The sequence below is a fragment of the Mustela erminea genome, chromosome X (assembly GCF_009829155.1).
Source record: "Mustela erminea isolate mMusErm1 chromosome X, mMusErm1.Pri, whole genome shotgun sequence".
Lineage (NCBI taxonomy): Eukaryota > Metazoa > Chordata > Mammalia > Carnivora > Mustelidae > Mustela > Mustela erminea.
This window is the reverse complement of record NC_045635.1, coordinates 11440995-11461874: the sequence shown is the minus strand read 5'-3', so window position 1 is coordinate 11461874 and position 20880 is coordinate 11440995. Positions and strand designations below refer to the sequence as shown.

The 20880-nt window shown below is 42.5% G+C and overlaps 1 protein-coding gene across 1 annotated transcript in view; it reads left to right on the top strand.

Annotated features, from left to right (window-relative positions):
- VEGFD (vascular endothelial growth factor D) overlaps positions 1–20486 on the top strand; it is a 37254-nt gene extending 16768 nt beyond the window's left edge. The window contains exons 3-7 of the mRNA XM_032330888.1: positions 7209–7399; positions 10908–11056; positions 13187–13284; positions 18807–19002; positions 19829–20486. Coding sequence (XP_032186779.1) covers positions 7209–7399; positions 10908–11056; positions 13187–13284; positions 18807–19002; positions 19829–19955 — 761 coding nt within the window. The 3' untranslated portion in view covers positions 19956–20486. The remainder of the gene's footprint in view (positions 1–7208; positions 7400–10907; positions 11057–13186; positions 13285–18806; positions 19003–19828) is intronic.
- Positions 20487–20880: the final 394 nt, after the last annotated feature.

Here is a 20880-nt window from a genome sequence, read left to right as displayed (position 1 = left end):
AATATGTTCAATATGATTTTGAGATCTAAAACAGACACAAAAGAACACTTCAGAATTCAGAAATATATTGAACTCAGAGATGCGAATGTAAAACAAACCCAGAAAGGCCATTCTTTTTTTTTTTTTTTAATATTTATTTGACAGAGAGAAAGACACAGTGAGAGAGGGAACACAAGCAGGGGGAGTTGGAGAGGGGGAAGCAGGCTTCCTGTTTGTTGAACAGGGAGCCCGATGTGGGGCTGGAGCCCAATGTGGGGTTCGATCCCAGGACTCCGGAACCATGACCCGAGTTGAAGGCAGCAGCTTAACCCACTGAGCCACCCAAGCGCCCCAAGGCCATTCTTAATAGAAAAAAATATATCATTGAGTTACTTGAAAACATAAAATGACATAGGGGTTCGTCAGCAAGGAGCATTCTACTGCCATACCTACATGAATAAAAACCAATAGATTAGGGATGGCTTTTTAAAATGTTTATTTATCTATTTATTTATTATTAACATATAATATATTATTTGCCCTAGGACTACAGGTCTGTGAATCATCAGGCTTACACAATTAACAGTACTCACCATAGCATATACCCTCCCCAATGTCCATCACCCAGCTACCCTCTCCAAACCCCCCGCACTCCAGCAACCCTCAGTTTGTTTTGTGAGATTAAAGAGTCTGTTATGGTTTGTCTCCCTTCCTGATCCCACTTGTTTCATTTTTTCCCTCCCTTCCCCCAACGGCCTCTCGGCCCTGCCTCTCAAGTTCCTCATATGGAGAGATCATATGATAGTTGTCTTTCTCTGATTGACTTATTTTGCTCCGCATAATACCCTCTAGTTCCATCCACGTTGTTGCAAATGGCAAGATTTCGGGGGTTTTGATGGCTGCATAGTATTCCATTGTGTATATATACCACATCTTCTTTATCCATTCATCTGTTGACGGACATCTAGATTCTTTCCATAGTTTGGCTATTGTGGACATTGCTGCTATAAACACTTGGACACACATGCCCCTTCGGATCACTGCATTTGTATCTTCAGGGTAAATACCCAGTAGTGTGAGAGGCATGGCTTTTTTATTTCTTCAAAATTCTGTAATTTTTCTTTTTTTAGTAACAATGAAAAGTAGAAGTTGGAAGCTGAGTTGTAATATTGCATATGGAGTTTCCTAGGTGATAGAGGTGGGGAATCCGCTAGACAAAAGAATCCAAACTCCAGATAGGAAATCACCTAATTTGAAACAAGGGGGATGATTATTCCCTAGTAAGGGTATGGAGGTTCTTCCTAAGAAAACCATTGTCGTATATGTACTGTGCCATAATTAATGAAGCTTGCCAAGCACAATGGTGTGGCTTCTGATAAGCATTTAACATTTTGGATGATTTAGCAACACAGCACAAGAAGCCACTGTGGAGTTGTTGATCTAGCATCTGAGACTCGATTACTATATGATCATCTAGTAATGGATTGTATCTATCACATAATGCAAACTGGCCACTAAGCCAAAATTAGTTTTTTCTTTTTTTCTAGAATTATCTGTCTTTTTTCCATTTGTACAAAGATGATGTTGCTCAGGCCCCTGTTGCCAGCTGTGGGGAAGGCTGTGTGAGGTTGGGACAAATCCCTTGGCAGCACAGCAGGCAGGAGTGTGAAGAGGATTCTTTGTGTTTGTGTGTGTGACTGTGTGTCTGAGTGAGTTGAGGTAGTTGGCACTCAGGCCTAGAACCCACTTTGGCTGGAGGTTTTGAGGCTCTAGCTGTTTCTGTGTGGTGAACTGGCATAGACTTCATGGCAACAAAGGGGTCAGACCTCACCTGGAGATCCAAGGCCTTAACCAGATTGCCTGTCTGAAAGTCTGAGGTGAGCCTGGAGATACTCTATGAGAATAGAGAGACAAGCATTTACCATACAACAAAGATGAGGTGATTAAGAAAAAAAAAAAAGTGACATTGACATTCTCTAAGAAGAAACCTTAAAAATAATAAACAATTTTTAAAAGATTTTATTTGTTTATTTGAGAGAGAGAAAGAGAGTGAGAGAGCATGAGTTGGGGGAGGTGCAGAGGGAGAAGGAGGAGGACCGCCCCCAACCACTGAGCAGGAAACCCCAATGCGGGGCTCCATCCCAGGACCTTGAGATTGTGACCTTGAGCTGAAGGCAGATGCTTAACAGACTGAACCACTCAGGCACCCAAAAATATTTTTTTAAAGAACATAAAAAATATGGAATTTTGCCAACTCTAATTAAAACATCTCTTATTACATGGAGGATCATCTGAAGTGATTTACTAAGTTAGAAGCAGTAAATAATCAAATCGATGTGTTACACCAATTGTAAATGGTTAACATCTCCCCCCACAGATTTGGGGGTGATTCCTTGAGGCTGAGCAGTCATGCTGGGCAGTGGGAAAGAATAGTGTGGCATTAGACGTAATTCCACACAATTTTGATTCAAGTCTTACCACTCCAACTTTCAAAACTTAGTTTTACAAAAAAGCAAATGGAAAGCAACATTTAAGTAGACTTTTAAACAATGAATGTTTTCATAAGTTGACTGCTTGTTTTTCCCAGGATTCGTGATTAAAAACAGTGAATTAAGTAATATTCATATTAATACCTAATTGGGTATTTTATCTCTCATGGTTATAGCCTTTAGGCTCTTTATATAAATATTCATAATTGGAAATTTAAAAGGGTCTCTTGGGTTAGAAGATTTTATGATGAAAAAACAAAGTTAAGGCAAATTGTGTGGTGTATACAATGTTTCTGAGGCAGCCAAACATCTTGTCTTTTGTGTTTTCAGTGATCAAAGGAGCAACTTCTAAGGAGTACTAAGATGTGGCTGGGGTGGGGGTAAAGATATGGAAAGGTGCTTTAAGGGAATAATTAATAATTTGACTGGGGTCAAATCTCCAACAACAATGTATCTGTGTACTTCAAGCAGAAGTTCTCTTTGCCCCTTCTAGTGGAAATATGTTCACATCTGTGGGAATTCAGAATAATGTGGGAAGAGACCAGTACAGACTTGAAGATACGGTGAAAATGGAGAACAGTTTATCTATTGCTGTATAACACATTACCCTCAAACTTAGCTGCTTGAAACACATTTTTTGTGTCACAATTTCTGTTTAGAAATACAGACATGGCCTACCGGGGTGTCTCTCCTTCAGGATCTCTCCAGAGGTCGCAGGCAAGGTGTCATCTTGGGTTGCAGGCGGCTTCTCATGGTTTAATCGGGGCAGGATGTGCTTCCCAGTTCACTCAGAGGGTGTTGGCAGGACTCCGTTCCTCACAGGCTGTTGAACTGAGGCCCCAGTTCCTCACAGGGCTGTTGGCCAGAGTCCGCTCTCAGTTCCTTGCCATGTGAACATGGCGGCTTGCTTCATCAGAGCCTACAAGTTGACAAGGAAGAGAAAGAGTGTGCCAGCAAGAGAGAGAGACTGCTAGCAAGACAGAAGTCACAGTCTTTTTAACCTAAGCATGGAAGTGGCATCCCATCATTTTTCCTGTATTCTCTTCATAAGACTCAAGTCATTAGGCCCAGCCCATACAGAGGAGGGGATTGTACAAGGGTGTGAACCCCAGGAGGTAGGTATCATTATCATTGGCAGTCAGTTTAAAAGCTTCCTACCACAGGAGGTTTTCACCACCCTATCCAACATATAATAAACTCTACAGTTGTATGACAAGCTAAAAGAAAATCTTTAAAATCGTCTTTAACATAAAATTGAATCATTTCCCAAAAACATCTGTAGAAAGCCTCTAAAGCTTTGAGTATCTAAGTGTCAGAATCTAGTTTTTAAAAATAAACGATGAGAGAAAAGCAAGTCCTGTTTTACAAGAAAGTAGGTAATTTTTTTTATTATTATTAACATGTATTACATTCAGGGGTACAGGTCTGTGAATCATCAGTCTTACACAATTCACAGCACTCACCACAGCACACACCCTCCCCCGTGTCCATCCCCCAGCACCCCCATCCCTCCCACCCCCTCCCCTCCGGCAACCCTCAGTTTGTTTCCCGAGATTAAGAATCTCTTATGGTTCGTCTCCTTCTCTGGTTTTGTCTTGTTTCATTCTTCCCTCCCCTCCCTATGATCCTCTGTCTTGTTTCTCAAATTCCTTGTATCAGTGAGATCATATGATAATTGTCTTTCTCTGATTGACTTATTTTGCTCAGCATGATACCCTCTAGTTCCATCCACGTTGTTGCAAATGGCAAGATTTCATTTCTTCTTACGGCTGCATAGTATTCCATTGTGTATATATACCACATCTTCTTTATCCATTCATCTGCTGATGGATATCTAGGCTCTTTCCATAGTTTAGTAATTGTGGACATTGCTGCTGTGAACATTGGGGTGCATGTGCCCCTTCGGGTCACTACATTTGTATCTTTAGGGCAAATACCCAGTAGTGCAATTGCTGGGTCATAAGGTAGCTCTATTTTCAACTTTTTTATTTTTTATATTATTTTTATTAATATATGATGTATTTTTTATATTATTTTTATTAATATATGATGTATTATTTGCCCCAGGGCTACAGGTCTGTGAATCGTCAGGCTTACACATTTCACAGCACTCACCATAGCACATACCCTCCCCAGTGTCCATCACCCAGCCACCCTATCCTTACCCCTCCACCCCCCAGCAACCCTCAGTTTGTTTTGTGAGATTAAGGGTCTCTTATGATTTGTCTCCCTCCTGATCCCATCTTGTTCCATTTTCCCCTTCCCTACCCTCCATAACCCCCCATGTTGCCTCTCAACTTCCTCATATCAGAGAGATCATATGATAATTGTCTTTCTCTGATTGACTTATTTCGCTCAGCGTAATACCCTCTAGTTCCATCCACGTCATTGCAAATGGCAATATTTCATTTCTTTTGATGGCTGCATAGTATTCCATTGTGTATATATACCACATCTTCTTTATCCATTCATCTGTTGATGGACATCTAGGTTCTTTCCATAGTTTGGCTATTGTAGACATTGCTACTATAAACATTCAGGTGCACGTGCCCCTTTGGATCCCTACATTTGTATCTTTAGGGTAAATACCCAGTAGTGTGATTGCTGGGTCATAGGGTAGCTCTATTTTCAACTTTTTGAGGAACCTCTGTGCTGTTTTCCAGAGTGGCTGCACCAGCTTGCATTCCCACCAACAGTGTAGGAGGGTTCCCCTTTCTCTGATCCTCGCCAATATCTATCATTTCCTGACTTGTTAATTTTAGCCATTCTGACTGGTGTGAGGTGGTATCTCATTGTGCTTTTGATCTCTATTTCCCTGATGCTGAGTGATCTGGAGCATTTTTTCCTGTGTCTTTTGGCCATCTGGATGTTGTCTTTGCCGAAATGTCTGTTCATGTCTGCCCATTTCTTGATTGGATTATCTGTTCTTTGCGTGTTGAGTTTGATAAGTTCTTCATAGATTTTGGATCCTAGCCCTTTATCTGATATGTCATTTGCAAATATCTTCTCCTATTCTATCGGTTGTCTTTTGATTTTGTTGACTGTTTCCTTTGCTGTGCAAAAGCTTTTGATCTTGATGAAATCCCAATAGTTCATTTTTGCCCTTGCTTCCCTTGCCTTTGGTGATGTTTCTAGGAAGAAGTTGCTGCAGCTGAGGTCGAAGAGGCTGTTGCCTGTGTTCTACTCAAGGATTTTGATGGAATCCTGTCTCACATTTAGGTCTTTCATCCATTTGAGTCTATTTTTATGTGTGGTATAAGGAAATGGTCCAGTTTCATTCTTGTGCATGTGGCTGTCCAATTTTCCCAGCACCATTTATTGAAGATACTGGTTTTGTCCCCCCATTGGGCATTCTTTCCTGCTTTGTTGAAGATTAGTTGACCATGGAGTTGAGGGTCCATTTCTGGGCTCTCTCTTCTGTTCCATGGATTTATGTGTCTGTTTTTGTGGCAGTACCATACTGTCTTGATGTTTACAGCTTTGTAATAGAGCTTGAAGTCTGGAATTGTGATGCCACCAGCTTTGGTTTCTTTTTCCACATTCCTCTGGTTTTTCAGGGTCTTTTCTGGTTCTATACAAATTTTAGGATTATTTGTTCCATTTCTTTGGGAAAAAGTTGATGGTATTTTGATAGGGATTACATTAATGTGTAGGTTGCTCTAGGTAGCATAGACATTTTCACAATATTTGTTTTTCCAATCCATGAGCATGGAACGTTTTTCCATTTCTTTGTGTCTTCCTCAATTTCTTTCATGAGTACTTTATAGTTTTATGAGTACAGATTCTTTGCCTCTTTGGTTAGGTTTACTCCTAGGTATCTTATGGTTTGGGGTGCAGTTATAAATGGGATAGACTCCTTAATTTTTGTTTCTTCTGTTTTGCTGTTGGTGTATAGAAATGCAACTGATTTCTGTGCATCGACTTTACATCCTGACACTTTACTGAATTCCTGTATGAGTTCTAGCAGTTTTGGGGTGGAGTCTTTTGGGTTTTCCACATAAGGCATCATGTCATCTGCGAAAAGTGGGATTTTGACTTCTTCTTTGCCGGTTCAGATGCCTTTTATTTCTTTTTGTTGTCTAATTGCCGAGACGAGGCCCTCTAGTACTATAGTATGTAATATTTTTATTCCCAGAGGCTTGTCTCTTTTTCTTGTTTCTCTCATATTCGCTAGAATGGCCGGAATATTGGCCCTGCCATCAAAAGGAACTGGCATATTCAATTATTTACTTAAACATCAGTATTAGGCACTCGCCCATGAAAAAATCCCCGCTCGAGGAAAGATTAGTTCCACTTAAATTTCCATTCATGTAACTGACCCACTTTGAATCCTACCGTGGTTACTGAAACAACCAACAGAAATATATTTCTTGACAGCGTGAAGACCTACCCACACCTGACTTCAAGTGGAAGATAAGCTATCCAGCTGTGTCCTTAAATTGCTTAACAAATGCCACTTACACGTTATTTCTCTGCATGCTTCTGTTTACCTTCTTACTAGGCAGCTTTTCCGGTGTAGGTTTATACCAGAGAAGGTATTGTATACGTGGGAAGGAGCACAGATTTTGGTTTTGATTTTTCTGAAAACAGTCTTTCGCTAGGGGATAGACAGAAAATATCCATCTCGTAAGATAACCAGCCCTGCCCACGTGAACGTGACCGCGTGCGGCCTGACCTTGGCGCACGCTGGCCTGTCAAGGCCATTTCCGGGGCCGGCCCCCAGGAGCTTCCTCTCCGCAGTTATAGATGAGGAATGGCAGCGGACTCAGTGCAGCCCCCGAGAGACGTGCGTGGAGGTGGCCAGCGAGCTCGGGAGGAGCACCGACACCTTCTTCAAGCCGCCCTGTGTCAGCGTGTTCCGGTGCGGCGGCTGCTGCAATGAGGAGAGCCTCGTCTGCATGAACACGAGCACCTCCTACGTTTCCAAGCAGGTAGGGGGGCACTCGCCAGTGTGGCCCTTACGAAGCCCCGAGGACAGGCGTGTTGATAGCTACAGCGAGGCTTGCTGCTGGGCTAAATGCCCTGTGGGCATGATCTCATTTAATTCCCGAACCCAGCTCAGAGGGTAGCCTAGTATCTGCCTCTGTCGGAGCCCAGGGAGCTAACCTGGGGCAGAGCTGGGACTCTAACCCAGGCCTGTGCAACTCCAGGGCCTGAACGGCTTATCAGCTTCTGTCTCTCTGATGCTATAATGTCCAGAATCAGAAAATCACGTGGGAGTTCACTAGAACAGACGATAAAAGGAATGAAGACATCTGCACTACCTTGTGTATCCGTTGGGGGCTGTGTTGTTCGAGGGGAGCGGCTGAGAAGAGTTGGATGGGTGGTGTGGGCGGGGCTATGGGAAGGAGGAAGGGCTGGGAAGTACCCAGTGCTAACAAGAGTGGGGAGCTCTTGCCATCCTTGGGCCGAAGAGGCTGGAGCAGTTCGGGAACCCAGAGAGAAAGGGGAGAAGAGCGCTGCTAGACTGGTTGGAGGACTGGCGGCAAGAATTTTGGGGGGGAGGGGCAAGAGGACCTCTAGATGGAGACGTGGGGGTCCGCATCTTTAGACCCAGGGCCCGGTGGGGGAGGAAGGAGAGAGGGCAGCATCTCTGGAGGGGACGTGGAGCGCACTTAGCACAAAAGATCTTTGAAAAGTAGTCTGTAGCCCCCATGAAAGAAATCATTCTTCCCTCTCTATCTTGTAAAATCTCTTGTGCCCAGTAGGTAAGTTTTTCTTTCTATCTCTACCATATTGTTGTCCGGTGTAAGAAATGTTACATTGAAGAGCAGTAATAACAAACGTAGGAAAAGATATGAATAGGCTGTAAGTCCGAGCGCATTCCGTTGAGTTCGGTGTCACATGTTCCTTATGCGTGTTCAGACTTTCATTCACTTGGTCACATTCCGGACACCATCTAGTCTCGGTTTGTGAACAGAGGTAGAATAATAAAATGACATACGCAATGAATATATATCCACGGTAGGAAGTTATCTTATTTAAGAAAGTTTTTTAGGGGCACCTGGGTGGCTCAGTGGGTTAAGCCTCTGCCTTTGACTCAGGTCATGATCTCAGAGTCCTGGGATGGAGCCCTGAGTTGGGCTCTCTGCTTAGTGGGGAGCCTGCTTCCCCCTCTCTCTCTGCCTGCCTCTCTGCCTACTTGTGATCATCAAATAAATAAAATCTTTTAAAAAAAAGAAATTTTTTTAGAGAGGACACAAGGAAGGGGAAGGGCAGAGAGAGAGAGAGAGAGAGAGAGAGAGAGAATCTCCAACAGACTCCACATCCAGTGCAGCGACCGGTGCAGGGCTGGATCTCAGGACCGTGAGATCATGACCTGAGCCCAAATCAAGAGGCAGATGCTTAACCAGCTAAGCTACCCAGCATCCCCCCGCCCCTGCTTTTTTTTTTTTTAGAGGAATTTTTTCTTATTGGTAGAAAGGATGGAATGCTGATTTGATAATAGTTGAACTTATCCTTAATTTTGTTTCCCCTACCTCCTAAAATATTCCACAAACTGTTCAGTTTTTTTCCCAAATTCTTTTAGAGAATATTGGAACTTGTAAAAAATTTGACCTCTCACTATTTGACAATCAGGGGAAAGTGACGTAAGCATGGCTAAGCACCAACTATCAGTAGAAACAAGCTTGCATAACATAAGAGGCTTTGGTTCATGACCATGTTATTCCCTAAAGCATAGCTGAAAAATTTCACAAGGATATGAAGTTTATGCAAAGTAAACACTCTAAAAATGTTTTCTTACTTAGACTCATAGAGGGTCCAACACATATCAAAGGGTCAGAATAAACACAACTTTAATGGATTGTTTCCACTTAATAGAGACTTGAGTACTTTGTTGTACTCAACAAATAATTAGTTTTAAAGAATGTACTTAAGTATAAGCCTACAGAAGTTTTCTGTTCCAAATATGCACACTTGAACATTTTAATAGTGGCTTAAAAAAACTACCTTCACCCCAAAGTAATGGACTGGTTGATGAAATACACCTTTGAAACTAAGTGAATAAATGAATACTCGGCGTAGTTAGGACTACATGGAATGGGGACTGAACACTAAAATCAAGTTCAAATTTATACAGACACCCTAGAACCAGTCTAAAAACAAAGTAATTGACATTTCTCTGAATTCTACTTGGCAGGATCCCATCTTGCTTCTTCAGGTCACAGACATTTTTTTCCAGAAAGTCATATTCTTTTTTTTAAAGCTTTTATTTATTTATTTGACAGAGCGAGACACAGCGAGAGAGGGAACACAAGCAGAGGGAGTGGGAGAGGGAGAAGCAGGCGTCCCACCAAGCAGGGAGCACAACTCGGGGCTCGATCCCAGGACCCCGAGATCATGACCTGAGCTGAAGGCAGATGCTTAACAACTGAGCCACCCAGGTGCCCCAATAAGGCATATTCTTAAGAGTATCACCTCTGACTCTGGAGCAAACTGTCTGAATTCAAATCCCTACTCTTCCAATAAATAGTTATGTGGCCTTAGGCATGTTATGTAATCTCTCTGTGTATCTGTTTTTTCGCCCATAGAGTTGGGGGTGGATGAAGAAAAAACCCACCCTATAATGTTGTTATAAGGGGTAAATTAATGAATATAAAATAGGACCCGGCATATAGAAACCTAGAAAGAATGCTATTCATGTTACCTATAGTATCTGGTTGGGCAGGGTGATCTTGTATCAGCCAGTTATTACTGGGTAATGCTGTATAATATACACCCTAAAATGTGGTTTCAAATGATAATAACTTATCCTTACCCATGTATTCAGAGATCAGTTAGTTTGGAGTGTACTTGACTCCAGGCTACAGGTTAAGTGAAGGTCTGTTCCCTGAGTCTCTCATCCCTTGGCCCAGCACACCTGCCAAATCACGCTCTTCTCATGGCCACAGCATACGCAGGAGAAAATGAGCCTACAAAGCACACACAGTTCAAGTTTGTAGTTGTGTCATGTCTGCTAGTATCCTGTTGGCCAAAGGAAGTCACATAGCCACACCCAAAGTCAACGAACAGGGAACTGTTCCTTCAGTGGAGATGATATGAGAAAGAATAAGTAAAGAGTTCTGGACAATAATCTATTCACCATGGTCTCCAACGTCAGAGCTATAATTTCACTCAGTCTGTATAATTTACACTCAAATTTAAGACAGGAGCAGATACCAACAGTGCTTTTTACAGGAGTACCAGTGACACCAAAAAGTTAAGAGACTCAGTCAGGCTTAAATACTTGTTAAAGTTGTGTAAGCCCAGTGTCCCTATTCCCAGCCCAGCATCCTTTCCATCATGCCAGCCCTTATCCTTATTAGTTAATAATCTAATTAATGTTGTTAATGGACAGCTTTGCCAAAGTCACTCCCATAAAGGACAAAGGCAAAAATGCAGACTATGGAAATTATTATCTAAAAATATATGTGTGTTGTGGTTCTTTTTCTCTTCCAGCTGTTTGAGATATCAGTGCCTTTGACTTCCGTACCTGAATTAGTGCCTGTTAAAGTTGCCAACCATACAGGTTGTAAGTGCTTGCCAACGGCTCCCCGCCATCCGTACACTATTATCAGAAGATCCATCCAGACCCCAGAAGAAGATCAGTAAGCCCTTCTTGTATTCAGTTATGCTTGTTCTTGAGTTTGCTAAAGTTGTATGTGGAGAATTCTTCCTTAATTAGGTGTTAGGTGGATATTGCATTAGGACCAAAAAGCTCAGTGGTTATGAACTTACCCATCTACTTACAGACACCTTTGCTCTTTTTTAAAATTATTTTTAGGGGAAACTGGGTGGCTCAGTGGGTTAAGGCCTCTGTCTTCGGCTCAGATCATGATCCCAGGGTCCTGGGATCGAGTCCTGTGTCGGGCTCTCTGCACAGCAGGGAACTTGCTTCCCTTTCTATCTCTCTGTCTGTCTCTCTACCTACTTGTGATCTCTCTCTGTCAAATAAATAAATAAAATCTCTAAGAAAAATAATTTTTTAATTATTTTAAATCAAACTTAATTATTTTAAATAATTAAAAAATAATTAAAATAATTAAATATTTAAAATAACTTCATTATTGTAATCTTTTAAAAAATAATTCTTGTTATTTTTTCTTTCTTTCTTTCTTTCTTTCTTTCTTTCTTTCTTAAGAGAGAGAGTACATGCCTGCATGTGAGATCAGGGGGTGGGGTAGGGGGCAGAGGGGCAGAGGGAGAGGGAGAGAGCTCATCTCAAGTAGGCTCCATGCCCACACCCAGTGTGGAGCCTGATGCCGGACTCGATCTTACCACCTGAGATCATGACCTGAGCTGAAATCACGAATCAGGTATTTAATCAACTGAGCCACCCAGGCACGCCTAGACACCTTTTTTTCTTTTTAAAGATTTATTTATTTTAAAGAGAGAGCGAGCATGGGTGGATGGGGGGTGGAGTAGAGGGAGAGGGAGAGAGAAACTCAAGCAGACTCTAAGCTGAGCATGGAGCCACATGCGGGGCTTGACCTCATGACCCTGAGATCACGACCGGAGCCGAAAACAAGAGTCAGACACTTAACTGACTGAGCCACCCAGATGCCCTCACACCTTCGATCTTAATATGCATAGTCCAGTGGAATTGTATAATTCTTCTTCAGCCTTAGCTTTGGCTCATGTCCCTATTCCAGAACAAGCATTACATGGAACTCATTTCTGGCTGTTTATCCTTTTAAGTCCCCAAATTGGCAGGTGGGGGGAGTGGGGGGAAGGTTCCCAAAGTCCCTGAGAGTGACAAAACTGTCTGCATCTGTGTTTGGTGATTATTCTGACTTTCCTTTTCTGAGTCCCAAATGGAAAAGTCTTATTTTCAATTAAAATGGCTTAAGATTGATTTGTCTTTGAAATTTCTTGAGAGTAGTCTGTAGTTCTTTATGAAACAAATTATGACACCCTGATGTCCTGAAATCTAAGGTAAGAACCACGGATTTGCGGGGAGGGAGGAGGAAGGAATTCCATAAAGAGAAACCAAGGGTAGACGCCGCTGAATGAAAATCTAAAGTGAGTAAGCTAGATACTTCGATCTTGTAGAAGTGGAGCAGTGAATGTGTTGGATGAGTGGCAAGTGGACTGAACTGGTACTTACGTTAGTTATTACCCAGCCTAGAAGACACTTCTGTTGCTCTTAAGCACAAACGAAAGCTCCTGGGGAAAGATGGCTTATCCTCGTGTTCCTGCTGCCCTCGCCAGTGCTCTTCTCTCCATTTTATTTTTAAAGTTTTATTTATTTATTTGACAGAGAGCAAGCATGTGTGCGGGGCAGGAGGAAAAGCAGGAGAGAAAGAATTTTAGGCAAGCACCACGCCCAGGATGGAGCCCCACATGGGCTCGATCTCATGACCCTGAGATCATGACTTGACCCCAAAATCCAGAGTCAGATACCCAACCAACTATGCCACCCAGTTGCCCCTTATCTCCGTCTTAAAGAAGGAAGTGTTTAAGAGCTGTGACAGCTAATTTGCACAGTTTTAACAGCAGCCTTCTTAAAAAGATTATAACTGTCCAAAATTACAGTTTAGTTTCCAAATAGAGTATTTGTGCTTACAGATTTGCTGTCTAATAACAAGCAATTCATAAATATGGATTAAGCTCCTTAAAAACCTTAACTATTCTCCCCCTCAGAAATGTATTCAGTCTTTTTTAAAAAAAAAAAAAGCCACAAAGGTGTGATTACCCTTGAAAGATTTTAAATCTGGTTTATTGTTTTCTTTTCCTAGCTGCTCCCATTCTAAGAAACTCTGTCCTATTGACATGCTGTGGGACAGCGACAAATGCAAATGTGTTTTACAAGAGGAGAATCCACTCGGAATGGAAGGTAATGATGACAGTCAGGAAATAATAACAGTAATAATAAAAATAACAATTGTAACTCACATCTACCAAGTGCTTACAATGACCAGGCAATTTTGTAAGCCTTTTCTATGCATTAACTCATTTGATCCTCACAACAATCCATAATGTACTATTATTTTTTTTAAGATTTTATTTATTTATCTGACAGGCAGAGATCACAAGTAGGCAGAGAAGCAGGCAGAGAGAGAAGGAAGCCAGCTCCCCGCTGAGCAGAGAGCCCAATGCAGGGCTCCATTCCAGGACCCTGGGATCATGACCTGAGCTGAAGGCAGAGGCTTAACCTACTGAGCCACCCAGGCGCCCCCATAATGTCCTATTCTTATCCCTTTCTTTTACGATGACAAAATGGACACACCAAGATGTCTTGTCATTTTCTCCAGATTACACCCCTAAGAGTGACAGAAGCAGTCAGGTCCCAGAGTCCTCTCTGCTCTCATTATACAGATAAGTCTTCCAGTGCAGGACTCTTTCAATCTTAAAGAAAAGCCCAGGGATTAGAGCAACCCCCAACACTGGGTTTGAAAGGCAGTGGCAGCCTTTCATGAAAGCCACTTCCAAACTCAACACTAGTCCACCACATGTTACTAATTTATTTGTTTAAAAGTCTCACAGGAACATAAAGTAATTTTAGACTTGTTGGTTTCTTTCAACAGTGGCATGTGGAAACAGGCCAATTACTTGAGGGAAAAAAATGGGGAGTGGGAGAAAACTTTTTCTGAAACTAGGGCAAAGTAAAAGCAAAACATGGCTAGCTAATGGGCTGAGAGGAGCTGGGTAGCCAATCCCATCACTGCTCAAAGTCGCAGTGCTGTGACGTTTGATGACGACTCTGGCTGAAAATGGATGCATTGTTAAAATTTCTTTGCCAGAGAACGTGACAGAATTCCACTGGAAAAAAAAAATCACAAGGACTCATGCGCTTTGAACCTTGCTTGTTTTAAGCTGATCTACAAGCAAGACTCTGTAAGGACTAAACTACTCTATACAATGCTGTCCTAGAAACTGTAAATAAAATTCCATTTTCTTGACTTCCGTCCCTCCGCTTCCTTCTAAATGTTTTCCTGAAAGCTCATGCGGGTCCTGAACGTGGTCTGCATCCTTCCCACCAAGTGTTGAGATTATCCTCCGCTAGAGTATACCTCCGTCCCGGGGAAGCCTGCCACCCGCCGAGGCAGCCCAGTTACCCTGGGCTCACCCTTGTTGGTTACTAAACCGTATTGAACCTCCGTCTGTCTTTCCACAACAGGACTGTTCAATGGAACGACAGTGAGAGTCACCGATGTGACACACATTTTGTAGTACTCACATTAAGAAGGTCAAAAGGAACAAGTCCGTTTAATATATATATCTTTTTATTTAATCTAACATATCAAAATAGAATCATTTCAGCATGGTCTCTGTATGCAATTCCTCAATGAGCTGTCCTGGGGGGAGACTCAGCGGGTGCTTGAGTGTGCCTAGGGTGGGAAGAGTGGGGGGCGGGAAAGGACAGAAGTGCTCTGATCAGGGCCAACACGAGTGCTCGGGACAGGAAGCGAGCGAAGGTAGCAGGTCAGCATGCTAAAAACAGTTCAGCCTGGTGGGAACATAATGGGAGGGGGCTGGGTAGATGTGAGAGAGGAAGCTGGAGAGGTTCACAGGGAACGTTGGGCATCTTGTCCCAGACACTGGATGTGATGCTAAGGCAAAGGGAACCCCTCATCTCGTTCAAGCAGGAGAGCAAGAGCACCAATTAGAAATTTTTTAAAGATTCGTTTATTTATTTTAGAGAGAGAGAAAGAGCACGCGTGCGTGCACATAAGCCCACAAGTTGGGGGAGGGGCGTGGGGGGGGGAATCTTCAAGCAGACTTCCCGCCAAGCACGGAGCACACCAGGGACTCTTGCTCATGAGCCATGAGATCACGAACCATGAGCTGAAACCAAGAGTCAGACACTTAATGGACGGAGCCACCCAGGAGCCCCAAGGAAGCACCAGTTTGAATTTTAACACAATCAGCCAGTGACAGGGTAGAAGAGGATGTGTTGGCCCAGGGTAGGAAAGGAGGCAAGGGCCTTTGGGGATGTGGTGGCCGGGATAGAAGCAAGAGACATGGGGTAGCTAGTTCACGGTCACTCCTCCAGTAAGCTCATCAAACTGATGACATACACTGAATTTACTGTTCACTAAACACCCTTTGCACACACGTGACTGTTAAGCCAACTGCCTTTTCTACATCTACAATGACTTCTCTTCTTGAATGAGTGCATGTGGCTTAGGGAATCCAAGACCAGTTTAATTTCATCTCATTGGATTCAGATGATAGCTTTAAAGTGTTACAACAAACAATAGCAGAAAAGGAAAACTGGGAAGTCCTTATGTTATATTTTAAATTCTTCAAGGTAGCCACAACTTTAAGAATTTATTTGGAAAAAAAAATCCACGAGCTTATTGATAAAAATGATGAATGAAACAAGACTGGGAACAGAACTCATGGCATTCCATCATCAACCTCCCTAGGCTTGAGATCAGTATATAATAGTTTCGGGTATCACCCTTGGCTAGTTGCTGCTTCACACAGTTTTCCCACACCCAATCTCTGTTACTTTTTTTTTTTTTTTTAAGTAATCACTACACCGAAGTGGGGCTCGAACTCATGACCCTGAGATCAAGAGTCACATGCTCTATAGCCTGAGCTAGCCAAGTCCCACAGTCTCTGTTGCCTTTAACTAATGTCTGTAGGGATTGAAGCCAGCCTCTGCCAACTACCTCAGCAAACGCCTAGTGGACTGTTTCCCTAAACCACTCAAGGGCGTTGGTGCTACTCGAAGGGGTCTAAATGAATCTCTACCGCCACCTAGTGATTCGTGTGGGTCTTTTAAGAACTACTTAACTATCCTTTAATAATCGGTTTGTTTTGTTTTTACTTTTTATTTTAATTCCAATATAGTTAATATACACTGTTATAGTAGTTTTGGGTGTGAAATATAGTGATTCAGCAATTCTTTTGAATTTCACGTCACCTGGTGCTCATCACATTAAGTGCCCTCCTTAATACCCATCCCCTGTTTCCCCCCGCCCCCAGCCCCCTACCCACCTCCCCTCTGGTAACCATTAGTCTGCTCTCTAGAGTTAAGAGTCTGTTTCTTGGTTTGTCTCTCTCCCTCTCTTCTTCCCCTTTGCTTGTTTTGTTTCTTACTTTCCATATGTGAGTGAAATCACAGGGTAATTGTCTTTCTCTGCCTGACTTATTTCATGTAACATTATACTCTCTAGCTCTATCCACGTCTTGCATGTGGAAAGTTTTCATTCTTTTTATGACCAAATAATATTCCACGGTATTCGTATATACCACTTCTTTATCCATTTATCAATCAATAGACAATTCCAGACTTAACGTTACATTATAAAGCTGTAGTCACCAAAATAGTATGGTACTGACACAGAAATGGACACATAGATGAACGGAACAGAATAGAAAACCCAGAAATGAGCCCACAATTATACAGTCAATTAATCTTTGACAAAGCAGGAAAAACTATCCAATGGGAACAATGTATTCTCATCTTGCCCCAAAGTGACATATGCCTCATTGGCATATGGCTTATAAAGATTACCTTTTTCCTCTTCACACACCTCCAAGAATCTCCCCAGATCTGGCCTTCCAACATGCTTTCCACATGGTTCCTTGAATATCATCAACCAAAGAGAAATTAAAACTATGAGATTAGACAACCTGAGATTGCCATTTTGATATACTATCAGTAGTCAGATACTGACAAGAACATATGGTTTAACCCAATGTCTTTGGAACGATGGATGGAATTCTTCAGAGTCTTCGTATATCTGCCTGTTTTGGGACCCTTTTATTAGGGCAGATGAACTCAACATTTATCATGTGCCTATTTTATGTCAGAATGATGAGCTCCGATTCCTATAACCTTCAGCATCTTTTAATTCATCAAGGAAATGGACAAATGTAAGCAGCGTAAGAAAGGACAGGATGGAAATATGCAGAGGGCAAGGGCGCTTAGCTGAACTTATAGAAGTTGGGAAAGATACTGGGGAGAAAGGTGATGGGCAGGGAGAAAGGCAAGGCCAAAAGCACGGGGCTGAGAGATCCTGGCATATCAGGGGAACAAAAAGTAGAATAATCTGGTACGGAGGGAACACAGGATATATGTGGAAGGGGCAGGCGAGAGGGAGAGACATGAGTCTGGGAGGTTAGCAAGATCTGGGGTCTCATATGTCCTGGTGGGTAAACCATTTTTTTAAATTGGGAACCTTTTAAGGAACTTAAAGCAGTAGAACGATGTGAGTAGATTTACATTGGATAATATTGTGGAAAATAGATAGAAGGGATAAAACTTGTGATAGCAAGATCTGTGACAGTGTTGATGGAAATGATAGAACAAATTCAGGATGGCAGAACCGGGTGGACAAAGCGATGAGACCCAATATGGCAGGAGAGTGCGGAGTGATGGCATCATTCCCTAAATGAGGTAGGTTTGGAAAGAAGTGGGTTTGGGGAAGAAATTAACCACATACTTGCCTCCAGAACCTTTAAGAAAGATGTCACAGTCAAGTTGTTCCCGAGTTTCTATCTCTTCCATTTCCTTCCAGGTTGACTGGATTTCAACTTGATGATCAGAATTGAACATGGAGTAATAGTTACCCAATTGTGTGTACTCTTTAGAAGAAATAGTTGTCAACCAAGGGTGTTAAAAATCTCTCAGACCCAGGGTGCCTGGGTGGCTCAGTGGGTTAAGGCCTCTGCCTTTGGCTCAGGTCATGATCCCAGGGTCCTGGGATCGAGCCCTGCATTGGGCTCTCTGCTCAGCAGGGAGCCTGCTTCCTCTGCTCTCTCTGCCTGCCTCTCTGCCTACTTGTGATCTCTGTCTGTCAAATAAATAAAATCTTTTAAAAAAATCTCTCAGACCCTCCTCTCAGCTGAACATATTCTTCCAACAGATGTCTGTGGAATCAAAGTTTATCATCACTGGTGTATCTTTATAACAGCACTGTGATCTGTGGTGAGGAAATACATCACTCTTTCTATCCACAGCTTGGAAGGTCTAAGGTGTATTTCTATCATGCCAATACCTCTGTTCCTCCCTCCTTTTAGTCTTTGCTTCAAAACTAGGAAGGATCAGCCTCATAATGCTTAGCTATCCTATGTTTTATTCCTAATACTTGGTTGTGAAAGATTGCATTGTGTAACAAGTCATCCACCAACCAAAAAATCTCTTTAAAAATCCGATCAAAAATATTCAGCTCAAAACCTCTTTTTCACAAACGTAAGAGAACACATGCATTCGGTGTTTGTATGATGAAATCAGAGGTGAACCTCCTTCACTGCGTGGAAAGAGGAGAAGCAAAAATCGATAGGAAAGGAGATGAGGGGAATCCAAGTTATTTTCCCATGAATGGAGCGTATACAGCCAACTCCAGTGCCATATGATCCGTGCTGCAGCCACTCGAGCAACCCTTTTCTCTTTCCGTCTAGACCACTCTCATCTCCAGGAACTGGCTCTCTGTGGGCCACACATGAAGTTTGACGAAGACCGGTGTGAGTGTGTCTGTAAGACCCCATGTCCCAGAGATCTCATCCAGCACCCAGAAAACTGCAGCTGCCTGGAGTGCAGAGAGAGCCTGGAGAGCTGCTGCCAGAAGCACAAGATATTTCACGCAGACACCTGCAGGTCAAGTGCATTTTCACTTTCACCTTCATTTGACCCATTGACATTGAATGTGAATGCCCTTTCTTTTGATGTGGTGACACTTCTTGTTGAGGCATTGTTTGAAGTGCCCCTTTTTTAGATAGTAAAACGGAGGTTTTGGCAACTAAGAACAAAGTGAGAGTATATAGAGTGATGATGAATTGTGAAAGCAAGACAGTCATGGGGCACCTGGGTGGCTTAGTTGGTTAACCAGCTGACTCTTGGTTTCTGTTCAGGTCCAGATCACAGGGTCCTGGGATCGAGCCCCGTGTCAGGCTCTGTGCTTAGCGGGGAGCCTGCTTGAGACTCTCTCTCTCTCTCTCTCTCTCTCTCTCCCTCTGCCCCTCCACTCCCTCTCTCAAATACATAAATAAATCTTTAAAAAAAAAGAAAGAAAGAAAATCCTGCCTGCTATTGTTGGGTATAGATCTTCAGCAAAAACTTTAATTGATGAGATTTAAACAATTATTTTGGGGGCTGAGTTTCAAATCAGCAGACTCTTTGGTTCCATCTCTCTCAATATACATCCACCTCTGTTTTTTTTTTTTTTCTTTTTTCTTTGAAGACGGACATGGCACTGGATTTATATCACAAGAAATTTGTTGATAAATAGAACCTTTATGGGTTACTGTTTGGCCTTTCATAGATTTTTGCATCCATGTGGAATAACCACTCAGGATTTTATGTTGACATTTTAAATACATATCTGGAAAATTCACTTGGAAAACATAATCAAATCAGAACAGAGTTATTCCTTTGAATGTAGTCCTTGATTCAGAACTTTCGTGTTTATTTTCTTTTGCAACAGCTGTGAGGACAGATGTCCCTTTCACACCAGAACATGTGCAAATGGAAAACCAGCATGTGCGAAGCATTGCCGCTTTCCAAAGGAGAAGAAAGCTGCCTATGGGCTCCACGGTCAAGAAAATCCTTGACTCAACTTTGTTCTGAAGTTCCCCAGCCCTGACATTTTAAATAGCGTGCTGCTTTGCCAAGTTGCTGTCACTCCTCCCCTCCCCAGGTACTAAAAATGGTCCATTTTACCCAGTGCCACAGTGAATCCAGACCACTCTTCCATTACACACCAGCTGAGGATTCCCTGCCCTGCTCACTGACAGATGTCTTGCAACTGAAGATGCCCCCGAACAAGGAGAATGGAGAGGAGGGAACCTGTGTGAACCTTTTTTTTTTCTCCTAATGAATGAAAAAGGTCTGATCATCCTAGAATCAGCGGGGGCCATGTGATTGACTGCTCAAAGCCCATGAGATGATTTTATAGTCTCCAAATCCTTTGCTAATGCAACTCTCTTGTGAATTATTCTGACTCTATATTATGCAGATTTTGATTTTGTAGGATCAGCACTGATTTTCTGATGGTTGTCCAGCTTGTAGTTTGAGTTTACTGAATTACTGTTCTGTTGTTTCATATTTAAGTGTATTTAAAGAAAATAAATACCATTATTCAAGCCATGGGATTTTGTGTTATTTAATATCGTATCACTCTACATTTTATGCCAAAGGCAATAGCATGTTTTAAAGAGAGAAAGGAATTGAGAAGGGGGAGGGATGGGGAGAGACATGGGCACAAAAAAAACCTTGATGTCAGTTTGGGGAAGCCCAGAAAGCAGCTCTCAGAATGTTTAAGATTCTCAGTGAAGTTAAGTGTCTGCCTTGGGCTCAGGTCATAATCCTGGGGTTCTGGGATCAAGCCCCAGTCGGAGCCCCACTTCTGTCCATCTGGCCCCCTGCTCAGTAGGGAAGTCTGCTTCTCCCTCTGCCCCACTCACTCATGCTCACATTCTCTCTCTCACAGGTAACTAACATCTGAATGAATGAATGAATGAATGAGATGAAGCAAAT